General features: G+C 54.0%; 7 protein-coding genes across 7 annotated transcripts; 2 read left to right on the top strand and 5 right to left on the bottom strand.

Annotated features, from left to right (window-relative positions):
- Positions 1–76: 76 nt before the first annotated feature.
- HER10_EVM0007871 (uncharacterized protein) lies at positions 77–2,194 on the bottom strand (the record flags this gene model as incomplete). The annotated part of the gene is made up of 4 exons (XM_035477412.1): positions 1,808–2,194; positions 818–1,715; positions 301–761; positions 77–235 (listed from the first exon to the last, which is right to left on the bottom strand). The coding sequence occupies exons 1-4, from the start codon at positions 2,036–2,038 to the stop codon at positions 77–79; spliced, it is 1,749 nt and encodes a 582-aa protein (XP_035326245.1). The 5' UTR covers positions 2,039–2,194.
- A 10,549-nt stretch (positions 2,195–12,743) lies between these two features.
- Positions 12,744–13,623, bottom strand: HER10_EVM0012121 (uncharacterized protein; the record flags this gene model as incomplete). The annotated part of the gene is made up of 2 exons (XM_035481522.1): positions 12,744–12,848; positions 13,093–13,623. 2 exons carry the CDS (start codon positions 13,621–13,623, stop codon positions 12,744–12,746), a joined length of 636 nt encoding a protein of 211 aa, XP_035326367.1.
- Positions 13,624–14,568: 945 nt separating this feature from the next.
- On the bottom strand, positions 14,569–16,260 carry HER10_EVM0012896 (uncharacterized protein; the record flags this gene model as incomplete). Its single annotated transcript, XM_035482275.1, has 1 exon — positions 14,569–16,260. The coding sequence occupies one exon, from the start codon at positions 16,258–16,260 to the stop codon at positions 14,569–14,571; it is 1,692 nt and encodes a 563-aa protein (XP_035326388.1).
- Positions 16,261–16,836: 576 nt separating this feature from the next.
- HER10_EVM0002252 (uncharacterized protein) lies at positions 16,837–17,967 on the top strand (the record flags this gene model as incomplete). Its single annotated transcript, XM_035471972.1, has 2 exons — positions 16,837–17,328; positions 17,371–17,967. 2 exons carry the CDS (start codon positions 16,837–16,839, stop codon positions 17,965–17,967), a joined length of 1,089 nt encoding a protein of 362 aa, XP_035326084.1.
- Positions 17,968–18,279: 312 nt separating this feature from the next.
- HER10_EVM0002764 (uncharacterized protein) lies at positions 18,280–19,397 on the top strand (the record flags this gene model as incomplete). Its single annotated transcript, XM_035472460.1, has 2 exons — positions 18,280–18,565; positions 18,679–19,397. 2 exons carry the CDS (start codon positions 18,280–18,282, stop codon positions 19,395–19,397), a joined length of 1,005 nt encoding a protein of 334 aa, XP_035326098.1.
- Positions 19,398–20,005: 608 nt separating this feature from the next.
- HER10_EVM0001529 (uncharacterized protein) lies at positions 20,006–20,755 on the bottom strand (the record flags this gene model as incomplete). The annotated part of the gene is made up of 1 exon (XM_035471274.1): positions 20,006–20,755. One exon carries the CDS (start codon positions 20,753–20,755, stop codon positions 20,006–20,008), a length of 750 nt encoding a protein of 249 aa, XP_035326055.1.
- Positions 20,756–24,740: 3,985 nt separating this feature from the next.
- Positions 24,741–26,634, bottom strand: HER10_EVM0009213 (major facilitator superfamily transporter; the record flags this gene model as incomplete). Its single annotated transcript, XM_035478706.1, has 5 exons — positions 24,741–25,207; positions 25,267–25,553; positions 25,606–25,844; positions 25,910–25,969; positions 26,026–26,634. The coding sequence occupies 5 exons, from the start codon at positions 26,632–26,634 to the stop codon at positions 24,741–24,743; spliced, it is 1,662 nt and encodes a 553-aa protein (XP_035326288.1).
- Between the last annotated feature and the right edge of the window lie 249 nt (positions 26,635–26,883).

Genomic DNA, 26,883 nt, shown 5'->3' with positions numbered 1-26,883 from the left:
CAGTTAGCTGTATTGCCACTAGGATATGTGAGCAAGCTTCGTCTTACAGAAAGTCCCGAAGATAGAAAAGCGGACTTCAATGCCCCGTTGCTCCTGATGACTTTTCCTCACTTCTCGGGTTTGCCGCTTCCACATTGTCCTGGTTGCCTAACTTGATAGCCGACCCCTCGATTCTGATCCACTCGATTCCGAAGGCCAGGAAGAAAGCCACACCGGCTGAGGCAACAGCGACGAACTTTCCAGAAAAAATGTCAGGGAGTGCGGAAACATGAAGTCGGGTCACAGAGATAGGGGACTCACATGTGTCTGAGCGATGGCAGAGTTGTACGACTCCATGATGGGGTCGAATAGCGAGGGAAAGTATTTGTCCACAATGGCTCGTACGTTTGCGATGCCGCTCCGGTAAAGTAGTTGTATCTGGTCGTGACTCAGCGCAGCTCGCGAGGCGAGCTGGCTCTCCAGACGCGCGTGGAAAATGGCACCGGCAATGACCTGCGCGACGGTAGCCCCGAGGAACTGGGCAAAGATGTTGAGAGAGACGCCGATGGGCAGAAGGTCGGCGCGGTCCTTGAGCGCTAGTTGTACCATTAGAGATGGCATCTGCATGGAGAAGCCGACGCCCAGGCCCTGGATGACCTGGAATCCGATCCATTGGCTCGATGGGGTATTAGAGACGGTGAACTGGGTGTACAGAGCGGCCGCAGTGCACATCAAGACTGGCCCGACAAAGAACCAAGGGTTGTAAAAACGGATTTTGAGGGCTGTGATGATATGTTAGAGGCCAGAACGTGACCGGGGGGATTGGAAAAGTACGAACCAATTCCACCTGCGCAAATCGTTCCCACGATTTGTGAGATGACTGACGGCAGCACCCTTATGCCGCTCTCAAAGGGGCTGGCGCCCTGGACTGCCTGAAACCACTCTGGGAGGTAGTAAGACGAGACGGATAGAGCACCAAGATGGCAGAATGAGAAGATGACACTGAGCAGGATAGTGCGTCTTGTGACCAGCACACCGGGGATCATGGCCGAGTCTCCCAAGCGCGATTCCCAGACGCCGAAGAGACACAGCATGACGATTGATCCAACCAAAAGGCCAATAATCGTTGCCGACTTCCAAGGGTACGAATTTCCGCCCCATTGCAGGGAGAGGATCAACATAAAAATACCGGGAACGAAAACGAACGACCCAACGAGATCTAGACTCAAGATTTTCTTCATGGTGGTCGTGGGCTCGCCTTCTCGTTGCGGCAACTTGAAAAAGAAGAACATGGCGAGCAAGGTGACGGCGCCACCAGGTAGATTAATCCAGAAACACCAGCGCCAGGTGACCTTCTCGGTGAAGGCGCCCCCGATGATAGGGGCGAGAATCAGACCCAGGGCGAAGCAGCTGCTGCACAGGCCGATGTATAACGGCCTACGCTGGGGTGAAGATATGGTCAAGACGACGGTAAGACCTCCGCTGGTGACCGCAGATGCGCCGATACCCGATACGGCACGGCCGACGATGAAGACTTCGCTTGTGGATGCCCAGCCGCATATGGCGCTACCGACGAGAAAGACGAAGAAGAAGCCTTGGTAAACCCAACGGAGCGAGAAGACACTGGCCATTTTGCCCGCTAAGGGGGTGAGCGAGCAGACCGCCAAGGTGTAGGCTGCTGGATACCATGATATGTGTGATGTGTTCTGAAAGTCGGATGTGATGGAGGGAATGGCCTGGCAAGAGCAAAGTCAGATATTTCGTCGACCGGGAAGAAAGAGAGACAGAAAAAGCTAGAGCGAATGTGTGTATTGCCGGGGAGACGAACCGTTCCGATGACATAGACATCGAGAGCCATGACAAAGGCGCCGAAGCAGACGCCAATAAGAACCATGTACAGCTTGAAGCCGTGCAGCTCCAAGGAGGCAAAGCTGGACAGCTTGGTGTTGCCTGCGCCATCCGTCGTGGACACTGGCGCGGATTCTATCAGACCTTCGATCGGCTCGCCATTTCTGTTTTGGCTATCTGATGATGCTGGTCCTGATGCTGATACCGCCATCCTTGTCTTCAGCCTCCAGCTGTATTTGTGTGTGGGGCGCTGAGAAGACAACAGGAAGCGGTGAAAAAGCTAGCGTCAGCAGCGAAAAAGGAAGATCGAATATCGAAAAGAAGGGGTGAAAAGAGCTGCAGTGATTCCTACGTCAAGAAAGAAAATCTTGAACAAGGCACGAAATATTGGGAATGAGGTTGGGACGGCCGATTGAAATTCGCCGGTTGAGGAACGTACCTATTGACCCATACGTATCTGCCTGGCCTTTCAGGTTGTCAGTGGCACAGCACTCCGGCTTTCAGCCGTTCATGAGGCGCCGCCCGTAATTGCCCGGCCGTTTGCTCCGTGTTTGTCCTCTGCTTATGTTTCTATTGGTACGGTAAATTATGAGAGGTGCTCTTGTCTCAGACCCAACATGCATAGCCAAGACCAGGGCCTGCCCCACGGGCCGCAGCGGCTACGGCGCATTATATTCAGGTAAGGTAGATGAAGGGTAGAACAAGAAAGTCACAGTCAGCAAATCAAACGGTCAAAAGTAGGTTATGTAAAAACGAAAAAAGATGATAGGCCGTCTTGATAGGATTCTAAGCAGTAATACCATAAAGCTACTGCTGATTTGTTAGGATTAATAGAGACCAGGCTTTGTAAAAGTGACAGCCACGTTTCGGCGGCTTTGACGAGCTAACTCACGCCCTCGAGAAGGAAATACCAAACCAGAGACGAGAAAGAAGTCCATAAAGTGACGAAATTTGATGACAACGTTCTGTATGGCCTGACAATATCGAGGGAGCCTGAATCTTCTAATATCTGGGCTCAAGATGGTTCGAGATGATGGCGATGCTGTTCGAGATCTTAGCTCCTACATGTTCGCAAAGCTAGCATTGCGCCGAAAGGGGCCAGTGTACTACCTAGCTTGACTTCTTTTGGACCAGCCATTATTGACTTTGGGTCCGTACACATGATGATCACCTGTGAGTTCTGTGACTAAATATTTGCCAGTTTGGCTAGCAAGGTGTATTGCTCTCCGTCTCCATAGCACTCAATCGCACCGAAATCGAGGAAAATGGGTTCTTGTGGTATGGTCTATGTGTGTTTTGGTCGATGGTGTAAGGATAGATTCTCAAGGATAAGTCAAACCCCCCACTTCCTGGCACCCCCCTGTTTCTGGCACCCACAAAAACGATGGGATCACAACCCAACCTCCTCATTACTATTAACTATTGATCCTCAACCACACCCACTACAATACAACTGCCAGCCTCACTAGGGCATTCAGAGTCGCTGGATTCAGCCGTAATAACCTCCTTTTCACCCGCTTCGATTTGAGCCCGATGGATATCCCTGATGTTCGCAAACTTCGTGTTGGGATCGATCTGAACAGTCTTCCTCTTCCTAACTGCAGCGTTGGTAACTTGGCCCTCAGGTGAGCCAGCTGCTGCTGGGCAACTGCCAGTTGCCAGGCCTGCTCTGTGAAGCCTTTTTCACCTTCCTGAACAGCAGCCGTTGAGTGCTGGTATCATTGTCGAGTTGGGTGTATAAGTGCAGTTGACCGCTGAGCTCTGCCAGCTTCCTGGTGTCGACCAGACCACTGCAGAGGAAGCAGAATCCCATGGCTCAACAGGGGTAGTTTGTTGACCATTATATCGCTTTTTGCCCCGACTGGTTGGTTTGGGTGTGGTGGGCGCAGAAGGCTCAGGTAATACCATAGGGTTCATCAGGGGCTTAACCATCGCTACAGGGTGTAGACCAGTCCACTTCCAACCACTTCTGATGTTCGAGACTGATAGACCAGCAAGTCGAGCCTTCTGGTAACAGTCCAGGAAGTTCCTTTTACCTATAATGGTAGAGTCGTTCCATTGAGACAAGTAACCGAGCTCCTTCCGATAGGCTGACTTAACAGGGCTGAAGACAGACTGGTCAAGTGGCTGGAGGACATGAGAGGAGTGGTGGTAAGAACAGTAAATGGATATTGTTAATATAGCAATTCCACATGAAGTCTGTCGTCGTATGACTCCCATGCCCATCCACAATCAACAGTCGAGCCTCGCCCTCAGCCTCGGGCATAGTCTGTGGGATAAACACCTTCTCTAACCATTCAATGGCAGTTAAGTCTGTAGTCCAGCCATTATCTGTTGCTGTAAACTCCCACCCATCGTATGGAACCAGATGTAATGGAAACCACTGTTGTTGGACCGTCTTCCCTTGAAAATGATAAGAGGACGAAGTGCCCTACCCAAGGCTGAGATACACTCAATGATAGAGACCCATGCCCTCGACCCAGGTTGTTTCTTGCGAACAGACGTCGTCTCAGCCATGCCCAGCACTAACCCATTAGCTCCTGACCCTCGAGGATGCCAGTCTCATCCATATTATATCTGTTGGCTGGTTTGATGTCCTTGATCTCAGGGATAGCAAGGAACTTAAACCAGTTCCTAATGACCTCAGTAGATGCCCCATTAACGCGTCTAGAATCGATGGAACGACTTCTCTGAACCTTAATGATAGGGTTCCTTCTCACGGCATAGATCCAGCCTTTTCCTAATGGTTTGGTATCCCCAGCAGCAGCCAGAACTCGCTCTGCGAATTCCTTCACCTGTTGGTGCGTTGGTGCGAGGCCCAGCGAAGCCTGAATGCGAACCCATTGTGCCAGCTTACTCTCCTGGTCAGGAGACAGCCTCTGCCAGTCAGCAAAAGCCACTTTCCTAGTCTGACCACCTTGGAGACGTAGTTGGAGGGTTGATCGTGGTATCCCATACTCCAATGAGGCTCTCTTTTGACTCTTGCCGTTTGAGATGTCCTCGAGAGCCTGACGAAGCTGATCTTCGGTATATTGAGGCATTAGATATAGAAGAAGGTATGTGCAAAAAATGAGCCCATTTGGACTCGAATTGAAAATGTTGTGATAAAAGGAGGTTGGGGGTGGGCATTGCGTTGTGGTGGATTTTCGCGTTTTTGTGGGTGCCAGAAACAGGGGGGTGCCGGGAAGTGGGGGGTTTGACTTACATCATAGGTGTCAGTGCGCCATTCCCTTGATTTACTATTTCAACTGTTTCAAAACAGGCGAGAATTGAGGAAAGTCGAAAAGAGAACTAATGACTGTTCTTTAAAACCACCGGAACTGTGATGCATCTCGCTTCCCACCCACAGATCCTCTCCAGTGGAAACGGTAAAATTGTACTGGGGCGACCACATAATTACGCTTTGTCACCATCAACGGCGGAAACGACAACATTCGGGATGTCCATGGCCACACGCGTGAACAGATAACCACGAAGCGACACGTCTTTGAGGTCTGGGATGTTTTGGAAAAAACGAAACATTTGTTAACATTACTACTAGTATGTAATATGTTACTCTGGTTTTGACCAAGCAAACCCAGCCTTCCTCACTATGGATGTTTCCAGCAAGACAACTAATTCCTCAAGTGCTCTCTCGTTTAACTACTGGGTGCTGATCTCTTCAACCGATGCGACATTGATCTGAGACACAAAAGCTTTCTTCTCGTCCTTCTCATCAATACTAGCCACCGACGAGACATCCGTATCAGCTTTACCACTTCCATCCAGTCCATCAACACTCCCGCTGGTACTCTCGTTGCTGGACGACGTCACACTCGGGGTAGCCTGGGCAGGACGACCACCAACACGCTCTAGCAGCTCCGCCGGCAGCTTGTCAACCACGAGACGCACCAGGTCCGCAATCGACGCGCCACCCAGGATCGTCATGACCGGCACGTCTACGCCCAGCTCCTTGAGGAACCACGAGCGCATCTCAACGGCCACCAGACTATCGACGCCCATCTCCACGAGCGGCGTCGCGTCGTAGATGCTGTCGGCGTCGGGCAGGAACTTGAGCGCCTGTAGCTTGGCCTTGAAGGTAGCCAAAAGAATGCTCTCGACCTGACCCATGGTCTTGGCCGCCTCAAGTAGCTGTCGCACGGGCACGGCATTGCCGTTGCCGCCGCCACCGCCGCCGGAAAGTTGCTGCCCCATCTCCCGAATCAACAGGCCGAGGCGCGGGTTACTGGACCAGTAGGCTTGTTTGGCCTGCTCCGTGGTAATGGGAACGATGCTGGAGATGAGCTCCGAGCTGTCGCTGTAGGAGCGGGGAGCAGAGGAAGGGGAAGGCGGGCGGCCTGCAATGATGGCCTCAGCAAACAGCTGGTGCAGGTCCGTCTCACTCATAGGCACGGCACCGGATCTCGTCTGGAGTCTCGTCTGATGCTCCTTGGTCAGCCGACCTGAGCTCTCGCGCTCAATGTAGCCGACGCCGACCAGGCGGCCGATGTCGATGGCGGCGCCCGGAAACCCTCTGTTACGTCGCCGCCGGACGAGGGACTTCATGAAGCAGTTGCCGGAGCTGTAGGCGGACTGTCCCGGGTTGCCAAGAGTACCGGCGATGGAGCTGAAGCAAATGAAGAAGTCGAGCTCGCGCTCCGGCGAGGAGAAAAGCCGGTCGAGGTTCAGGGTGCCTTGGACCTTGGGTCGAAGCACGGTGATGAAGTCTTCGAAGCTCATGGTGATGAGGGATACATCACGGAGAACCATGGCGCCGTTGGCCACGCCGCTAATGGGAGGCATGCTTGTCGTGATGGCATCGTAGGTCTGGTTCACGGATTCCCAGCTAGTAACGTCACTGCATCGATCATGTTAGCTGGTGAGAGAGGGATAAAGAGAGAGAGAGAGAGGTACTCACCCGGAGAAATACGAAATGGTAGAACCCCTCTTCTTGTGCCACGCCACCCAGCCTTCTTCCACCTTGGGCGTCCGACTGCTCAGCGCAATATATCGTGCGCCATTCTCTACCATGAAGTCTGCCATGCTCCTACCCACATCTCCCGAAAGCCCCGCGAGCCAGTACGTGCGATCAGGCCGGAACAGATCTTGTCGCCAATCTAATATAGGGGCCACCGATACAGCCACGGGGCGATCTGATGACCAGTAGACGAGCGAGTTTGGCTTGGGGCGCGCAAGGGGCGACACCACCTGCGGGAGACCCAGGATGTCGAGGGGCTCCCAGTCGTAGATTGAGCCTAGACGCCGCAGGGCATTGGAGGAGACCGTCTTCAGAAGGCGTTGGATGGATTCGGGGGCGGCATTATCAACGTTCTTATCATCTATGGCAGCAGAGCGGAGGAGCGGGGAGGCCTCGTCGGCCATGAGACTCGAAAAGCTGACGCGGTCGCAAATGCGAGGCAGAGAGCGGGCGATCTGGGACCCCAAGCTGTTGTCGCTCTTTTCATCCCTGTGACCCATGGAGGAAGCGTCAACGTAAAGCGTCACATCGGACGGCATGACCTGGTCAATGTCGCGCTTGGAGCTGTGAGGGTGCAGATACAGCCAGTCCGGCCGCTGGGCGTGGAGGTCGGGGTTTGACGTGACGAAGACGGCCTTGCGCCCCTTACGACCTAGCTCGCTGGTCAAAAGGTTGGAGATGATGGGGTCGGGCTCGTACGCGAGAACGGTTCCGATCGGCGGCAACATTCCCAGCAACTGCTGTGCCAGGAGGTCAGCAGTGACAAACATCATCAACTGCACGTCGAGACCTTCCACGTCCACTTCATCGTTGTTCTCGACTGCCACTGTCCAAGATAGCGGCATCGTAAGTGTAGATGCGTTCTTGTCGGAGAAGCAAAGCCTCTTCTCACCAGTCTTCACGTCGGTGCCGTAGCTGACGAAGACGAAGCCGGCTGGTGTCTTGACGGTCGATAGGAGAGAGCACGAAATGCGGACAGTACAGACATCATCAGAGTTGCCAAGGCGGTCAGCCTCGTGGAGCTCCTGCAGCGTGTACGACGTCTCAGTACGGCGCAATTCGAGGACGTTGTCATGGTTGTCCATGTCGACCATCTTGGTTATCTGTCTCTTGGCCGAGTTGTAGCGAGCGTTTTGTTCGTCGTGGGGACGCACGCGTGGCACACGCAGTCGCCCGCTTTCGTCAAGCACCAACTCCGGCTCGAAGTTCCAAAGGACCTGATCACCGACCGCAGCGTCGTCCTCAATGCGTCCTTCATGGGCCGTTCCTCCTTGTCGGGCTGTGTCCCCCAGTGTGCGGAGACGCAGTGACAACTCGGCCACCATGATCGACAGCTTGGAAGCTTCATCATTCTCGCCGCTGCGCTCGACCTTCTTTCCCAGATCCAGTGTCTGCAAAAGTGTGCCCGGAAGCTCGAAGAAGAGTGTCCGGAACAAGCCCACCGTGATGCCGGCGTACGGGTTGTTACCGCCGTCGCCCGTCAGGAGCCACAGCACCGTTTCAGCCGAGGAGAGCAGGGTCTTGAGTCCGAGGAAGGCAGGCTCCGACGCATCCTCGAAGACGTTTTCACCCTCGAGCTCGATAAGACTGATGACGTGGACATCTTCCTTTGGCAACTGGGAGACGATGCTGTCGTGATCCTCGAGCCGGGGTAGGTGGATGATTTGGGAGAAGTGAGGCTGGAGTGCCGAGGAGAGCTGGCCACAGAGGTTGGACAAAAATGCCGATGATGAGGGCGTTTCCTTGCCTGATCCCAGCAGAACCAGCGTGGGACCAGTTCGAGTAGCAGTAGCAAACTCGGAGCTTCTGTCGATGGCCGTGAGGGGATTCTTTAACATCTGGACCTGCTCGGTAGATGCCTGAGCGACAATGACTGCGCCAGGAACGCCGACGGGATCCAGCATAGGTGAGTTCGTCTCAATGCCATCGAATCCGGTCTCCCGGAGGACGGCATCCCACTCCTCGAGCGTGATACTGGGCCCCCCAATCCGGCCATCCTTCTCGCCCACCCACCAGCCCGGGAGTCCGCCCATGACAAGGCCATGTCTTAACACATCATTCCGGATGATCTCGACCATAACCAAGTACCCTCCCGGTCTCAGCAGCTGCCTCGCGTGCTCGACCGACGTCTTCAACGACTCGGTCGCGTGCAGCACGTTGCTCGCGAACACGATGTCGTAGCTGTGCTTCTTGAACCCCTGCTCCGTCGGGTCCTGGCTGATGTCGAGCGTCTTGAACAGCATCTTGTGGGCTTGTGCCGCGAACCTCTGGGCCGCGTAGCCGAAGAAGGCACTCGAGATGTCCGTGTACGTGTACGACGCAAAGGCGCTGCCAATGCGTCCGAAGATGGCCTGCGTCGCGCCTCCGGTGCCGCCACCGACCTCTAGCATGCGCATGTGCGGGTACTTATTGCACAGTTGTTCCGCGACCCCCGATATAAGCCCGTTGAGCATTTCAAACCCGATTGCGTCTGTGTAGTACTTGTCTAGGCGGTTGTTCTGCGTCATGTGCTCCAGGATACTCGACTCGCCGCTCAGGATGGTGGGAAGGGTCAGATTGTCACCCACGGCGCGCGTGAGGTTGAAGTCGGCGTCATCACTCCCGTATGAGTCCATCAGCTCCACGACATCCTCTTTCGTGTCGGATATCCACTCTGAGGGGACGAATGGATGCTGGTCGCTCTTGACACGGTTGTAGATGCGCTCGGCGTTGGAAAGAAGGGCTTGTCGGTATGATGGTAGTTCGGTGCGCTTCTCGGCGTCGATGGTTAGGTGCAAGCTCTTGAGGTAGAAGAAGGCGGCTCGTTCGGCGTCAAGGGCCTTTTGGGCCTCCCATGGTGTGGCCTTTCGGTCGCCGTAGATGAGCGTGGCATCAGGCTTGTCAAGGGTGAGGAAGGCCTCCTGGAAGAGGAGGCGGTCGTCGTCCTTGGTGGCGGCGGCGAAGGGGGAAAAGGTGATGCCCTCGACCTCGATACATTGCTTCGTAATCTTCTTATCACTGCCACCTTCTTCTGATTCTTGGCATGGGTACGACAAGAACACGTTGACATCGCCCGTCACACAGTTGGGCCGCGGGTCGGTGATGGTGCAGTCGATCAGCACCTCGTCCGTTATCTCCTCACCGCACAAGTCAGGAACCAAGGTGATGCGCCGTACCGCGGTGGGAGCCACGATGGACCACAGACGGCCGTCTCCGGGGGCACTGTAAGCGGCGTTGAGGCCCTGCAACGCGCTGTCGAGCATTCCAGGGTGGAACAGCAGCCGCGTCTCGCCCTTCTCGAAGGCCGGGTTGCGGATGGTGGCCGTGGCGTAGTTCGTCTTGCGCTGGATCCTAGTGAGGCCATGGAAGGCGCCGTCGTAGCCGAAGCCGAAGTCGTCACGGAGAACTTGGTAAAATCTGTCGACGTCGATGTTGGAGAGGTGGCCTTGGGGTGCGTCTCGGGCTGCGAAGCGTGATGGCCCTGTTGTTGGTTCTGCTGCTGCCTTTTCTTCCTCTTCTCCTTCTTCTGCTTCTTGATCGGCTTCTTTCCTGTCGGGGATGTTGGTGCTGGTGTTGGCTCCAAGCATGATGCGAACATTACCCGTGCAGTTCAACGCCATGGATGCCGTGCCCGTGGTGGAAAAGGCGTTGAACTCGGCCGTGATGATGTCGTCGCTGCGCTTTATATGCGTCATGGACGTCACCAGCTCCGTACCCGCATCGTTTAAAGCAATCGCCTTGGGAATCCGCAGATCCAAGAGATCAATCGATTCTACCGAGATTTCCACTCCCCCAGTCGCCGCCGCCATCTGCATAGCGGCCTCCATGGCAATGGCAATGTACGCAGTCGCAGGGAAGACGATCTGTCCCTGCAGCGAGTGGCCGGCGAGCCACTTGAGCTCGTTGATCTTTAGCACGTTGCGCCAACGCATCTCCTCTACGGTGCCCTCGGCCATGTCGAGCCCGAGAAGGTCGTGAGGACGGCCGGAGTTCTTGCTGAAGAGCTTGGCTAGGCGGGACTCGGCCCAGAGCACGCGATCGTGGTTCCAAGGGTAGGATGGGAGGTCGTGGAGCACTAGTGAGGATTGTTTTTGGCATGCTTCCTGGAACCGTCCCAAGTTGACGCAGGCGGGGCCGAAGCGAGTCCAGAGGTATCCCAGAGCTTGGGAAAAGGACTCGGCGTCGTCCTGACCACGTCTCAGGGTGCCCGAGTAAGGCAATTCCTTGCCGCAAATTTGGAGAATGGACTCGGTGGCAGGCGCCTGGAGTGCTGGGTGTGGTCCAACTTCCATCACCCCGATGATGGCATTGGTATCGAACGTTGCTGCCGTCAGACACGACTCGATAGCCGTATAGAAGAGCACAGGCTTGGTCATGTTGTCGACCCAATACTGCCCGCCGAGGCCCTGCCCCAACTCCGTACTGGTGCTGACCTGTTGTCCGTCAAAGACACTCGAGAACCACAGTGCATCTCCTTCAGCCGGCTGCTGGACTCTCACTCCACAGTCCGTCAGAGCCGCCAGATAGGCATCTGCGCACACCATCATGTGGTGCGAGTGATATGCCGTATTCACTCTCAACACCCTCGCAAACTTCTTTTCCTCGAGGAAAACCGACTCGGCTTGAACCACAGCTTCGGCATCACCTGAAAGTGTGACACTGCTCGGCGCATTATGGGCCGCTACCGAAAGCTTGCCGGCGAAGTCGTCCAGCTGGCACAGCTCCTCGGCATCTTCAAGACTTGTGCCCACGGCCAACATCTTGCCTCCCAGTCCCACCGCGAGCTTCGTGGCGAACAAGCCGCGATAGTATGCTATACGGACGGCGTCCGTGGCGGTCAGGAAGCCAGCGGCATACGCAGCGGCAATCTCACCCGACGAGTGTCCCACCACGGCGCGGAACTTGACTCCGGCAGCGCGGAGGAGGTCGACTAGGATGATTTGCACGGCGGTACAGAGTGGCTGCGAGAAGGCGGCTTCATTGACGCGGGATTGCCAGATATCATCGTCACCGTTGTTCTCGTCGTTCTTGGGCGAGAGGGCGTGGGTCAAAGTCCAATCGGGCCTGTGGTCGACAGGAAGGGCAGCGAGTGATGAGTCTAATTGAAGCAGAATCTCACGCGCCATGGGGACCGTGGCAACCAGGTTTGCGCCCATGGCGGGCCACTGAGCACCCTGGCCTGTGAAGACGCCCAAGAGGCCTGGTGTGTCTGATTCTGTGGTGCCTGAGGAGATGGCCTGCACAGCGTAGTCGTCGTCTGTTCCGAGAGCCGCTTTCATCTTCTGAAGGAGTTGGTCCGCAGAGATGGCGGCGATAGCGACACGTTGGGAGAGTGCTGATCGTTTAGTACTGAGGGTATACGCCAGTGCTGACATGTCGACCACGTTGTCATCACTGGTACGCTGGTCGAGATAGGTCACGACGCCTTGAAGGACCGTCGAGAGCGAAGTTTTCGACGCTGCTGAGAAGACAAACGGAACGGGTACGGGAAACTTCGATGAGTCTTCGTCTTTACCGCCTTTCTTGTTCTTCCCATCGAAGCTTTCGAGGATAACGTGAGCGTTGGATCCGCCAAAGCCGAAGCTGTTGACACTAGCTCTGCGCACGCCTCCCTTAAGCACCTCGGGCCACGGCTCACACGAGGTGGGAATGCGTAAGTGGTCGACAAATGGTTTCAAAGCCGGGTTCAAGCGGTTGAACAGAAGGTTTGGGGGCACTATGCCCTCACGGAGGGCCAATGTTGTTTTGATGAGACCCGCCACACCGGCGGTTCCTTCGGTGTGGCCGACAACGGTCTTGATAGACCCGACGAGAATCTCCTCCAACTTCGGATCCGATTTGGAGGAGAACATGGCCGAGCAAATGGCTTCGGCCTCCTGTGGGTCACCAACGGCGGTCCCGGTGCCGTGCGCCTCGAAGAACTGACAGCGATCGGACCGCTTGGTCAAGTCCAGCCCGGCCTTGGCGTATGTCTGCCGGATCAAAGCCGCTTGGGCAGCTGAGCTGGGCATAGTAAGACCCTTGGTTCTCCCATCGTGGTTGACGCCAATCTCGCGGATGACGCTGAGGACCTCGTCACCATCCTCTAGAGCCGAGCTCAAAGTCTTGAGAACGATTGCGGCAACACCCTCGCCACGCGCGTACCCATCGGCATCAGCGTCCCACATGCGACAGCGGCCGGTAGGCGAGAGCATGTTAAGCTTGCTAAGGGTAATGAAGGACAACGAGGACAGTACCAAGTTCGTCCCGCAGGCGACGGCGACGCGGCTGGAGCCATTGCGGAGAGCCTGGACGGCCTCGTTCACACCGACCATGCTCGACGAGCACGCCGTGTCGATAGTCATACACGGCCCGTGCCAGTCGAAAAAGTACGACACGCGACTCGACGCGTTGCTGGCGGCCGTGCCGGTCCCGGCATACGTGCGCACCATGTTCACATCCTGGCCCTGAAGAGCGAAGTACTCCTGTGACATGAGTCCAACGAAACACGCCGTGTCGCTGCCGGCGAGTTTGTCCGATGCCAGGCCAGCCGACTCGAGGGCCTCATAGACGACCTCGAGCAGCTGGCGCTGTTGGGGGTCGATGACCTCGCTCTCGGCGGGCGGGATGGCGAAGAACTTTGTGTCAAAGAGGCGCACATCCTCGCTAAGAAGGTAGGCCTGCTTGGTGGCCGTGGTGCCATGGTGCGTGGGGTTGGGATGGTAGAAGCGGTCGATGTTGAAACGCGTGGGCGGTATGTCTTGCGCCACCTCACGGGGGGAGGACAGGAGGTCCCAGAGTTTCGACGGGCTAGTGGCGTCGCCAGCAAAGCGACAGCCCATGCCGACGATGGCGATGGGCTCGTTGGCGGTTTTGGACATGGCGGGGTATTGGGAAATGTTGAATGAAATTAGATGGGACGGGATGGGATGGGCCGGGACGAGAGAGGATGGGGTATAACGTGATGTGATATTGTTCAAGGCACAACAGGCAGAGGTAAGGTTCTTATATAATTTAGATAGAGAATATACCCAGAACCGTGGACACAAGAGAAGTTGTACTCGTAATACAAACAGCTTAATTCAACCATACGACAAAATGAGCAAGACATCCATTCCGTTGTTGGCACCTATCGCAGCGCCGCACGGCGAATATTCAAATTCACCGCAGCCCGTCTGGATCATTGTCCCGGTCCTGAGGCGCAGTCATCCGGAATCCTTCGTCAGCCATCGTTAGAACTTTGGAAGAATTCAGCGACGGCTCATTCAATTAGTACTCTGCACGGCGTTGCATACGTGATTGATTTCAGTTGTCCTTGGACTTTGGAATGACTTGGCCTGCCGTCCCAATCTGGGTGAACTAAGCTATTCGATACAATTTTTCAATTGTAACCACGCATCGTTGCCAATTGCAACATGTGAGCACATCTTTGCGAGGTGTAAAAGTTATTATTTGACCCGCAGAGATAGTTACGCGGGTATTCGTATTTTTAGTACCTCAATTGATAGATAATATTCAAATTCATCACTTAACACTGCATTGTGACACTTGGGTTCGGATAAAGTTGTGCGCACAAGAAGAAAGTAAGATGGTAAATCTTAGAGTTAGCAATCTCATTGTCAACTACTGCGTGGCACTGAAACTATCTCCATGTGCAGGCCGCCAGGAGGCTATCCGAAACAACCTGGCTTTTCTCATGAGGTTGCTTTGTTGATGTAACTCCAACGTCGTCATGAACGCCAATAAAGGCAGCACATGCGACGGTGCAAACAGGAAACCATCATCTTCAACAATTTCACAGTGACTCATGCGGACAGACTAAGTCCTCATTGGCTTACAGGTCTGAGTCTCGCAAGCATGCCCTCAGCCGACTTGTTCGTCAACCCAAACTTGATACGGCCAGCCGTGTCGGCGTTAACTAGCTCAATCTCGAAGTTCCGCACCACAGCCGCCACCAAACACGCCAGCTCGGCGCGTGCAAAAGCGTGACCTATGCATGATTTGCTGCCGGCACCAAACGTCAGCATAGAGAAGTTGCCCATGGTGCCGAGTTGCTGAGGATTGTGCTTGTGGTTGTGGTTACTGTCAGGAGAGGACGAAAGCCATCGGTCCGGACGGAACTGGTGTGCGTCCGGGCCCCAGACCTGCTCGTCGTGGTTGACGGCCATGGCTGAGTACAGAACGGGCGTGCCCTTGGGAATGGGCTGGCCGACGAGAGACGTGTCCTTTTGCGTGACGCGGACGAGCAGCGGGATGAAGGGATAGTGCCGGAGCACCTCGTTTAGCACGGCGTTAAGGTATGGCAGGTCCTGCACGATGGTTCCCGGGTTCCATCTAGGATTACCAGCATCATTATGAGACTCGTTGGAGTTGAGGGCTCGTCTGATCTCGGAACGCAAGCGCTGTTGGATCTCAGGGTTTCGACCCAACTCGTACATGGTCCACTCAAAGGCCGTGGCAGTCGACTCGTGGCCGGCTGTGAGGAACGTCATAACGTGGTCGACGAGCTGTTCGCCTTGAAACGAGCCGCTGGCCAGCGCGACCGTGATGATGTCCTTGCCGTCCACCGAACCAACCACATTATCACTATTCCCTCTCTTCTTCGTCTCGAGCAGTGCCTTCTTACGCTCCTCAATGACGGTTCGGGCGACGCCACGGAGGTAGTTGCTGGCCTCTACCACCTCCAGGTTCTTCTTGAAGGGCAGCTTTAGCAACAGACGAAAGTCAATGTGGTGGCTCAACAGTTCGATCCAGTAGAAGGCGCGAGTGGGCTCCATGATCATCTTCTTGTAGCGCCTCCGTAGCTCGTTATCGGGCTTGTGCAGCGTGTCGAAATCGTATGCCATTCCCGCCAAACCGATCCCGTCAAGCGTGGCTCTCGACCCGTACTCGCCGAGCGAAATGACGGTATCGGGACCCCGCGTCGCCCGCTCGTCGTCAAAACACGCCGTCATCTCCTCGGCCTTACTCCAGAAGAGTGGTACGAGGGCGCGGATGTGCGCTGTTGTGAAGGCCGGCAGCAGACTCTTGCGATGGCGCTTCGTCTCCTCATCGGAAATGAAGCCCAGATTGCTGCCCGTGAAGCGCTTCATGGCCAGCTTGACGAGGCTCGAGTGGCCGAAGTCGTACGCCTTGACGCCTAGCATCTCGCGCAGCGCGTGCGGTTTGGTAACGAGCACCAGCTCGCGGCTGAAGGCACCGTAGTACCGGATCAAGCCGTTGTTGGGGATCGACTTGACGACGTTAGGGAAGTCGGTCCATGGATTGTCAAGGAAGTAAATGTCTTTGTTTCCCGTAAGATATTTCCGCTTTGGCGGAGTGGGGAGATGGCGCAGAGGAGTGAAGTAGGTCGGATACAGAACGATCCAGTATCCAACCCAGAGGGCCAAGAATAGTATTTCGAGGGCCAAAAAACCGAGCACGGAGCCAACGCCATCGCTACCAGTGATAAGCTGGTAGAGGAGGGTAATAGAAGTGCAAAGCACGGCTAGAAACCACGCGTTCAAAGTGACCGACATTGTTCGTCAAGTTTTCAATTCAGTGGGCTTGTGTAATTGTTCCAGAGTTGCAATCGGAAGTTTAAAAACTTAGATTTGGCTTCGTCGAAGGGAGAGATGTCGAGGTGACTCGACCCAGGGCCATGGTAAAGACTCAACCTGGAGCCATGATGAACACCATACTGAAGAAACATTTCGGGAGGCAATTTCACGTTCGTTCAATTACGTGTCGGAGGTTTATTGACCGGTGATTGGGGCCGGTGTGACCGGCGAATTTCGATGACGGTATAGTCGCCTTGTCTGCTGGAAGGCATTCCATCATGATTCCTATAGAGATTATACTGACCGGTACCCGGATACCTCGGTTTAATCCAAGCTTATCCGCTTGTCAAGTAATAGCTTGCATTTAACCAGATAACTTGACGAAAAATGGCACCACATGAAAGCATCACCATCTTCACCATCTCGTGTTGAACTGAAAGTCTACTTCACCTAGTTCTATCCGGGACCTCTCAGATCTCAGTTTCATCTTTGAATATACAGACTGATACACAATCCTTCTGACGCCTTTCACTTCCCAACCACATCAAAACCACGATGGCGGCTATACCAACAGAACAAACCGCCCTCATCGGCATGGAAGACGGCAGCTTGGGACTTAGCCAATACGTCAAAGTGCCAGAACTGGAAGATGACATGATCCTGGTTAGAAACATGGCCGTGGCGCTAAACCCTATTGACGTAAAGATGGTGGGCAAACTCGCCACTCCTGGAGCCGTGGCCGGCATGGACTTCGCCGGCGAAGTGGTATCCATAGGCTCCAAGGTGCAAACAAGCGTCCCCATCCAGATCGGAGACCGTGTCTGCGGCGCCGTGCCGGGCATGCACGCTCTCACCCCGAACGTGGGCGCCTTTGCTCAGTATGTTGGCGTCTCCGACGTTGTCACCATGAAGATACCGAACCACCTCACGTTCGAGGCGGGTGCATCCTTGGGAAGCGGCATCGGCACCATCGGACAGGCACTTTTCCAGTCGCTGCAGGTTCCCGGCACTCCTGACAAGCCCTGCAAGAAGCCTGTTCAGGTTCTCGTGTACGGTGGAAGCACGGCAACGGGCACGCTGGCCATCCAGCTGCTTAAATTGTCCGGTCTGGACCCCATCGCCACATGTTCGCCGCACAACTTCGACCTGGTTAAGTCGTACGGCGCTTCGGCGGTTTTCGACTATCATGCCTGTCCGGCATCGGACTCCTCGGACTCGACGGACCATGCAGACACCCCCGAAGCCGCCATTAAGCGCCACACCCGTGGCTCTCTTCGGTACGTGCTCGACTGCATCTCGGAGCCCGATACCATGCAGTTCTGTTACCGGTGTCTGGGTCGCGCGGGCGGCAGGTACACGGCCCTGGAGCCTTTCCCAGCCTTCCTTGCCGAGACGCGCAAGCACACCGTCGCGGCGGGTTGGGTTCTGGGCCCTACGCTGCTGGGCAAGCCGCTTGGCTGGCCCGAGCCATTTGCACGCGCTGGGAATCCCAAGGATCGCGAGTTTGCGCGCTGGTGGTTCGCCATTGCGCAGAAACTCTTAGATGAGGGGGTCTTGCGTGTGCATCCTTTGAGGATTGTGAATGAGAGGGGAGGTGACGGGTTTGCGGCTGTGGAGGAGGGCTTGGCAATATTGAGGAAGAAGCAGGTTTCTGGGCGGAAGCTCATATGCCGTATCCAGTACTAATAAGCCGTATAGTGTTTTCGAGACTAGCTTCGTTGGTTTATTTTCAGTAATGCATAATTACCTACTTTGAATGAATGGACAGAATGAACGGACAATTAGTCCACGTCTATTCGCCTCGCCAGACAGAATTCGCCGGTTGATAAGCCTGTTTGAACGCCGAGTACCACATGCATATACACATATGTCAGTAGTGTCCACTGATGGGAAATATTTTGCCCACGCACACACACCCACCTTGTACACTTTTTACGCGTTTGTTTTAGTCACATGTTCCCTGTTTCCCAAACTTGACAATCCCCTGTTCCGCCCAAGATGAAGTTCCTCGCCTTGACAACCACCATCTTTGCCGCGGCTAAGTCTGTGTGGACCCGTGGGAGCCCGTTTGCCGTACTGTCGGCTTTGTGGGCGACTAATCATGAGGGCAAGTATATCATCGAGGCAGAGGGTATCCGGTTAGCATTCACCAATCATGGGGCGGCCGTGACCAACCTATGGATCAATAATACCCGTGGAGAGGAAATCGATATTGTATTGGGTCTTGATAACGGTGAAGACTACGCCAAGCTGACGTCCAATCCATATCTGAACGGCGTCATAGGTAAGGACTGGTGTACAATACGTGATGAGTTCCCTGCTCTTCCCTTCCCTTTACTTTTGCCTTTCCCGTTTAAGAAGGAAAAGCAGAATCAAGCTGCTGACAAGAGCATTCAGGACGGTACGCCGGCTACTTGAGTAACGCCAGCTACGAAGTAGACAATGTCAAGCGCAAGGTATGGCCCAACGCACACAATGGCACCTCCACCTTCAACGGCGGCGATGAAGGTTGGGGACGACAAACATGGGACGTCGCCGTGCACATCAACAATAGTATCACATTCCTATTATTCGACCGCCAATGGAACGGCTTCCCAGGCGTCTTCGCCTCATGCCTCACCCACACCGTCACGCCTTACGAGTGGCGCATCGCCTTCGGAGTCACTCCTCTCCTTTTTGCCGGACCCATCAACCTGAGTCAGCAGGTATTTTTCAACCTCGACGGCTTTCGCCCCTCTCTGGCATCTACGTCCTTGACGTCGAGGGGTCCAAACAGCAACACGTCGTGGACGCAGGCCCAGAGATCACCGACCCACCGGCTTCAACTGCCCTCATCGGGAATGCGGTTTGCAATGGATCCGCAGGGAATCCCGACGGGAGATCTTCTGAGCAATAGAAAAGGGAGCGAATACGATTTTTGGTCGTCCGCGAAAACCACCATGAATGGCTCGCGCGGGTTGGACGACGTCTTTGCCATTTCCCACACTCACCAAGAGCACAAGATGAACAGCCCCGCCGCCATCCTCTCGTCAACACATTCCGGGATCAGCATGTCGCTCTACACAGACCAGGACGCGTTACGCGTGCATACATGGGAGGGGAGCAATGGTAAGTAGAACGGAAGTCCCACCTCGTGATATCTTGTGTAAATGCCACTGACTAAAGGATGACGTTTCCAGAAGTAAAGAAACTGAAGGTCGGCCAAGGTGGGGACGAGATACCACAACACGCCGCGATATCCCTCGAAATGCAGAATTGGCCGGATAGTGTCAATCATCCGGAGTGGCAAAATAGGAAAACGATTTGGGGTGCGGATGGGCTATATACTAGCTTTGCGACGTACAAGTTCTCTGTTCAGGGCAAAAGCTAGAGTTTGCCCTGCTGATGTCACAGTCAACCAAGATCAAGACTTGGATTGAAAATGATCTACCAGATAACGCATAGAGACGAGCAAAATGTTATGCAGTTTTGAAGCACAAGAAATTATAAGGTCTGGTTTTCCTGACCACTAAATTGACACCCGTCAACAAATGCAGAAAGAAAAAGATATTCACGTAGTTCATGGAGCCTTTGTCGGCTATTTATACATGCCGGGGTTTGTCTATCTATTTGGGCCAACACACGAAACACATTCTTGACCTCTTTCATTTTGTTTCCAGGCATTTTTTCACATCCCCTTGGGGAGATTGAGTGACGGTATATCAATTTGTACATGTTTTACTTCTCATGATGACACTTCCCCCAACTCCCACGCAGATATAACCTCGCGTACCACCGCGGCAACGTCCTTGGCAGCAGACGGAACCTGGTGACCACCCGGAAAGATGACGGTTCGCGTCAAGGACGCATTGAAATGTGTCCTCACCAGACGTTTACCTCCATGCGCCCAGGGGTCAGATGTCCCATGTACTTGAACCAGCCGCACGTCGAGATTCCGCCGAGCCTTCTCCTCCTCCGGCGACTCCATAGATGCGCTCCCAACCGAAAGGCTCGGGAATACGGGACTGATCAGAATGGCAATCTTGATGCGCGAGCCGAACTCGCCATCCAAACACAACCCCGTCGCCACCCGCGTGCCGTGACTAAACGCCATGATGCCCACGATGCCCTGCCCCGTCTCCTCCGCCTCGGCTTCAAAATGACGCGTGATGAGCGCCCTGACGCGCGCCCTTTCAACATCCACGGCCTCGGCCGAAACGCCCGTCTCGATCTGCGCTTTATCGTAGTGCCAGCGACGGTACGGTTTCTGATCCGCGTAGGTGGGGATGACGCCAGGGCCGGGTTGCCACGATGTGAAGGGCGAGTCGACGAAGATGAAGCGAAACCGGTCACTGAGGGATTTGACCAGGGCCCGGGACTGGTGGGAGAAGATGGCGCCGTTGGTGCCTTGGCCGTGGAGACAGAGAATCGCGGGTAGGCGGCTATAGTTTGCGGCTGGTGTGCATGGTGAGGAAGATTCCTTGGAGTCCGACATGGTGTTGCGATGGGGGTTCGAAGACCACCGAAGTGCCAGTATGGGGAGAAAATCCACGGCAAAGTAGCTTTCGGGCCTTCACTTCTACGGTAGCAGGGGTTCTAAGAATTCGATCGTTTCCTGCACCATCCTGCGCATCGCTCGTCCTGCCAAGCTAATTACCACACCGGTAAATTTTCATAACCGGAATTACGAAACACAACATCCGCCGTCGCTGCCTAAACGGCGTTTAATACACCGGCTGAAGAGAAAACTCGCCGGTTGAAGTGAGAGATCACGATAGCTTGGCTGAATTATTCTCGAATCCTTTTATGCGACGCACACTTGCGGAATGGAAGCTACCCTTGTCAAGAAAAGCCTCCCGGGATGCCCAAATAGGCCTAGAGTCTGATGGCGTTCCTTGATTTGTAGATCATTGATTTACATGCAAGGATCAGATGTTCCACGCTAGTCAATTTGACGGCACGGCACGAAACGAATGAAATATGCGGCGGAATATGGAAGGTTGCATGCCGTCTCCCAGGTACCTTATGTGCACTTGGCACTTGAGGCTTCCACAGCTTCTGATGCATTTACAATTCAACTGAAGGTTCTTTCTGTCAAGATTGCAATTCTATTATATCCGAAAGTTGTAACGTTGTAATTGTGCCTTTTTTGACGTTAGACGAAGGCTCAAATCGCCACCAGGAGCAAACAGCGTGTACTAGGGCAATACACATATGCCCAAACCGGATTAATGCATACTGTTATGACCCCATAGACCTGGCACTTTATTGTTAGTGACCTTATTTGGCTCGGAGCGGGGCTGGTCTCACTTTATTTGAGTTTGGTTTGATTAGAGCACTTCGGGAAATGTGAACGTTATGAATTGCGGGCCAAAAACTATCTGCAATATATAGCTATAGAGTAAACATCTTGCCAGATGTGTTCTTCTTCTTTCGTGAAGTCAAAAATCTATTCCAACATGTATGGCTTGTGTTATAACTCTTCCCTAGCCGCGTCGCCAGCAGTGGGTGTTGAGGCAGGCGACAGTACTCCCGCAGTGATGTGTGCCTCCACGGCATCGGCGATTTTACCACTTCCCGCAAGTGAGGCAAACGACCGAATCGACGTATTCAGCTGTCGCATTATCAGCCGAACCATGTGCTGGACAACGTCCTCATTGAGCACCGGCTGGGACGCGAGGTTGAAGCCACCCAGCTGAAGAACCGGGTAACGGTTGCCGCACCGCGGAGGTCCATTAGCCGGAGTAGAAGCTGGGAACATGTTCTGTAATGATGGCGACGGACATTGTGGGGCCATATGGGTTCTGATACTGCTACCGCTGACGTTACTCTGCGGCCGTGTTGTCGTATTAATGATGGGGTGGAGTAATTGTACGACGTAGCTGTAACACGTCATTATTTGCAGCGTTGTGATGCGGTTTGTTTGCCGTGCCGGTAGTTTGGTATTGGAGTTTATCTGGATCTGAGTCTGCACGATTTCGAGCAGATGATTCGTCAGGCCCAGGATCTCGTCCACGGCCGGAGAGGCCTCGTGGCCGGAGTCGAACAAGAGTTGTTGCAGTTGACTCTGCATCATTATAAGAGTGTCGGTTGTCTCATTAACATCCCCTTTTCCGCTGTTAGAGGACACGGTGTGGTTTCTATTTTGAGGTGAAATTGCAACATGTTCTTCTTGTGCGGATGCATCAGCAACAATATTGTCACCATACGGGGGACTATTGGCCATGAAGATGGCTGGGTCCAACTGCCACTCGGAATCTTTGATGATGGGAACTAGTCAGCCAACGGTTCTTCGATTGAGGAATTGAGGGGCAAAAGGAGGACGGGAGCTTTGCTCATACCATGACACTGCGTGGCCTCGGTCTGATTGACGGAAAGATCGACGTCCCAGGAATACTGGTTGAAGTGGGCCGCCGCATGGCTAGAAGCCGATGACGATAAAGCGGAGTTGTCGAACTCGAACTGCAAGGTGCCGTCTGTTGGTATCGTTTCCAATCGGACGTCCTGCTGGGCGTCTTCGAGCGGGACAAGCCGAGATGAGGTGGATGTCCCGGGGCTCCGGCTCCGGCTCGCGCGTTCAACTTCAGCCGACGAGGCATCTTGTTTTCGGGTCCTTGGACGGCCGACTTGGGACTTTTTGCTGTACACACAATCTGCATCTAACCTCTCGCACCTATCACAACGACTTTCGATTCCGCCGGATCGGGTGCAACGATTCTTCATATCGTGGCACCGGTCACAGGCGCTTCGGAGCTTGGCCTCGTTGGCTGGCTGAAGACGTCTCATGATCGAGAGAAAAAAGAGAAAATTCAAACCTTACTAGTTGGCGGGTATTCAGCCTCATGGAACTGGAGACAAGCCTTGAATACTTAAGGTTAATAGCCCGTGATGATACTGCGTATTACGCGTGTGCGGCACGGTTCACATCGCTTCAATTTGGGTTGGTGTCTGCCTGCATCAGATATTGGAAGTCATCTCAGACCATTACACCATCAAAGTGGAGATCAGTCATTCCTTAGGTGGCTAGGTCAAGATGGTCTCGGTCTGTTGGTTCATGTCTCATAAGAACTTTGGGTGTATGAGTCGCGCGGCTGCTGTATTAGTGCGGACACAACGCAGCCGTGGAGGGGTTCTGGTTCGCTGCGTAGATTTCGTACAGACTTGGCACTGCTGACGGTACCCATTCCAGTATCCACCTTGGAATCCTATGTCGGCCGATCCCGCGTTTAGTGTCACCGAGGTCTTAATCAGGTACTACGTAAGCATTGAATACATTGGGGTGGTGGCTAGGGGTGGGGATCGGACTCTTGTCCGAGGTGTAAGCAAGAAGACATTGCGGCGGGAGGGCTGTTATCGTACCACGGAATTCCTACTCTAGCCATACCATTCAGCCAAAGGTCCAAAAGAGACGTCTCAGTCTGGGTGGCAGTGTTGGGGGCTTTATGCAGAAGCGGGCGATATCTGACTGACTATCCGTAACAGTCTGACAGGTGCGCCTCAAAAGTCCAGGCTCGGAATGCCAAGCCAACCCCCTGTCACAACCAGGGAGCTGAAAGTACATGTATTTTCCGTTTCGAGATTGCATTTAGCCTGTGCAATTGGCTCATCTTTTGCCTCAAATACAACAATAACGCTATTGGTCACTTTCCTCTCCCTCGCAGTCTTTGGAAGCCAACGATGGGAAAAGGCCCTCGTTGTATGGAAGAAAGGCCCCAACGACGAATTCGGAATATAATTTACACTTCTTACGCATGTAGGAGTGTGTTTACGTGTACACTCAAGAGAATTGTCGCCATATCTAGTCAGCACCCCCCACGGCGGTGGTAGAGTAATTACAACGGCAGTCTTATCATCCCACACGAACCTCTTCCGGTCCTCGAGTGCCCAGTGAGGGTGGGTGAGGCACTACTGCAGGTACACAGCCCTCTTCTCTTTCGTCAGGCCTGGCTTTCTGGTCTGCTTCGTCATCCGGGAGGCGGCCCGTAAAGAGTCTGCCATACGTTTTCCGCAGAAACGTTTTTGAACCGGGCGTCAGCGATATCAGTGCAATTTTCTTCGCGGCTATAATGGTCTCGACACCACTTAAGAAAATCGTGACTTCTGCCTGGTTTCCTAGCTAGCCACTGCAACAGGTATCCCGAAAGCCTTCGGAGAGGTAGGCACCGTTGGGCAGGTATTGAAGGGGGAAATGTTGTTCTTGTACCCTGCGCAGGTAAACATGTCACAGCACCACTCGATAGCTCACGGGATGAAACAACTGACCCTCAGCCTTATACTAATGGAAAGGTCACTCGGTGACCCTAGTGGAGATTCATTCGGTTTGAGGCTACATGTAGTTATGTGCTTGTACTTATCCGTATGTGCGCAAGTGGTGTGGCTTTGGTATATGTACCTTGGCGTTGTTTTTGTTAGAATATACGATGCTATCTCATCAATTATTACAGATTCTTTAACATTGCTTTCCAATTCAGAATAAGTTGCTAGAATACAAACACAAACTCTTCATTCTCCAAATCCGTCAAGTTATCAAACGCTCTTGCACCAACATTCTCTTCGGCCTGCTCCTCCCCGGTGGCGGCCATCTCATGCCCATTATCCCCAGCTGCCTGCGCAGCCTGCTCCTGCTTGGCCTTCTCAGCCTCGGCAGCAGAGAACAAACTTGTGTCGATGATGACGGCGCTCTTGCCCATGGCTACGCGGCGCTTGCTATGCGAGCGGTTGAGGAAGGCGAGATACAGGCTGACAAGGACGACAAGAACGACAATAACGCAGTAGAGAACGAGGTTGGAGGTCAGACCACGGGTGTATCTGGGTGCTTCGGCGGGCTTGTAGAGTAACGGGCCAACGACATTACCGACTGATTGGCCGATGAAGAGGACGGCGGATGTGCACTTCCGCTTGGTGTCGCCGGCCGTGTTGGCGGCGGACCAGGAGTAGATCAGGGGTGCTGGAGAGGTGTTAGCCAAAGGCCGTCCATGTGAGTGAGTGCGGGCTGGGAAGGCTCACTGATTCCTGGGTAGACGGAGATGAGGTAGTATCCCACTAGTCGTGCGGCTTGTTGGCCGCTGGTGGGAAGGACCATCAACATGACGCAGCCCGCAATGGGTGGGATGCAAAGCCCGGCAATGACTGGGCCCTTCTTGTGGATCTTGGTAGCAATCCATGAGCCGCCGACTGTAGCGACGAGCTGGACGAAGCCGAAGGGGATGTTGAAGAGGATGGTTTGGAAGGAGTCGAAGCCAAAGGACTTGATGATAAGAGGACCGAACGTGGAGATTCCACCAGACGGGATTCTACCAGGCATTAGTCTATGTGATAGTTTGCAAACAAGGGAAAGTCACTTACGAAATGGAAAAGACAAGGGAAAACCAGCACCAAGTCTTGATATCCAATATGCTCTCCTTGAAATGATCCCAGCGCCACTCGCGGGACATGACACCCTGTTGGTTCATTCGGAGACGCTCAATTGCGATGAGCTTATCGTGGTCGTTGAGAAACTTGGCTTCGACGGGAGAATCGGGCATGAAGAGGAACATGATAATGGAGAAGACCACAGTGATGATACCGAAGAAGATGAATATGATCTATCCATACTGGTTAGTATTTTAGGTGTATGACTGGACAAGTATTGCCCAAGTTGAGGACCTACCTGGTACTCTTTGAGGGGAGAAGAGATGTGTCCCAGGCCATAAGTAATGAGACTACCAAACTAAGGGGCCAGACGTCAGCAAAGCATTGAAGAGGCTCAAGATCAACATCACTTACCATATTGGTGAAGCCATTCATGGCATACCAGTAACTGATTCTCAACGTCTGCTCACGTCGCCGCCACCACATCTGCGTGATTCCCACAAACGCCGGAGCAACACTAGACTCAAACGCCCCAAGAAAGAGCCTCGCAGTCAAGAGCCCACCAAAGTTGTGCGCCGCAGCCATGCAAGACAGAGTGATACCCCAAAATGCAACCATGCAGCTGGTGAACTTGCCAACGGGCAACTTGACCAGCAGCCACGCGAGTGGGAACTGCATCACGAGCTGAGCGAGGTAGACGACGGACCCGAGCCATGAGTACTGGTCCCCGACGAGCCCTGTATCTTCAATGAGGCCAAAGACGGAGGCGTAGGCGAGGGTGGACTTGTCGATGCCCTGGAGGAAGTAGACGAATAGCATCAGGGGGAGGATGACGAGGTCGATCTTGCGCAGGACGCGGGCGTTGTCTGCCGGCGTGACGACGATCCGGTCCTCTGGCGAGGCGCCTGATTTACCCAGGAGCTCTGCGGCGGCATCGCGGCGGTGGGTTGTGATTTCTTGGTGGGCGGGTGCGTGTTCGACTTGGTCTACCGGGGCCTTGTTCTGGTCCTCGTTTGTTGCCATGTTGATTGGACCTTTGCCGCAGAGTATTTTTGGCTATTAAGTGATGAAATGATCCCCCTTCAGGCACGAAGGTAAGTTACGACGAGAACGCAGAACTTCGATGGAACATGACAATGATACGAACAAAATTGGAAGGAGAACCCGGGGATTATAGATATGGGCGGCACTTGTCCCAAAACATGTCGGCTGATGTACTGGCAGCGAGTCGGTCGCCGAGAAGGGGGATTGACAAGGGTGCTAGTAGTTAGT

The sequence above is a fragment of the Colletotrichum scovillei genome (assembly GCF_011075155.1).
Source record: "Colletotrichum scovillei strain TJNH1 chromosome Unknown Contig00012, whole genome shotgun sequence".
NCBI lineage: Eukaryota > Fungi > Ascomycota > Sordariomycetes > Glomerellales > Glomerellaceae > Colletotrichum > Colletotrichum scovillei.
This window is presented reverse-complemented; position numbering and strand designations above follow the sequence as displayed.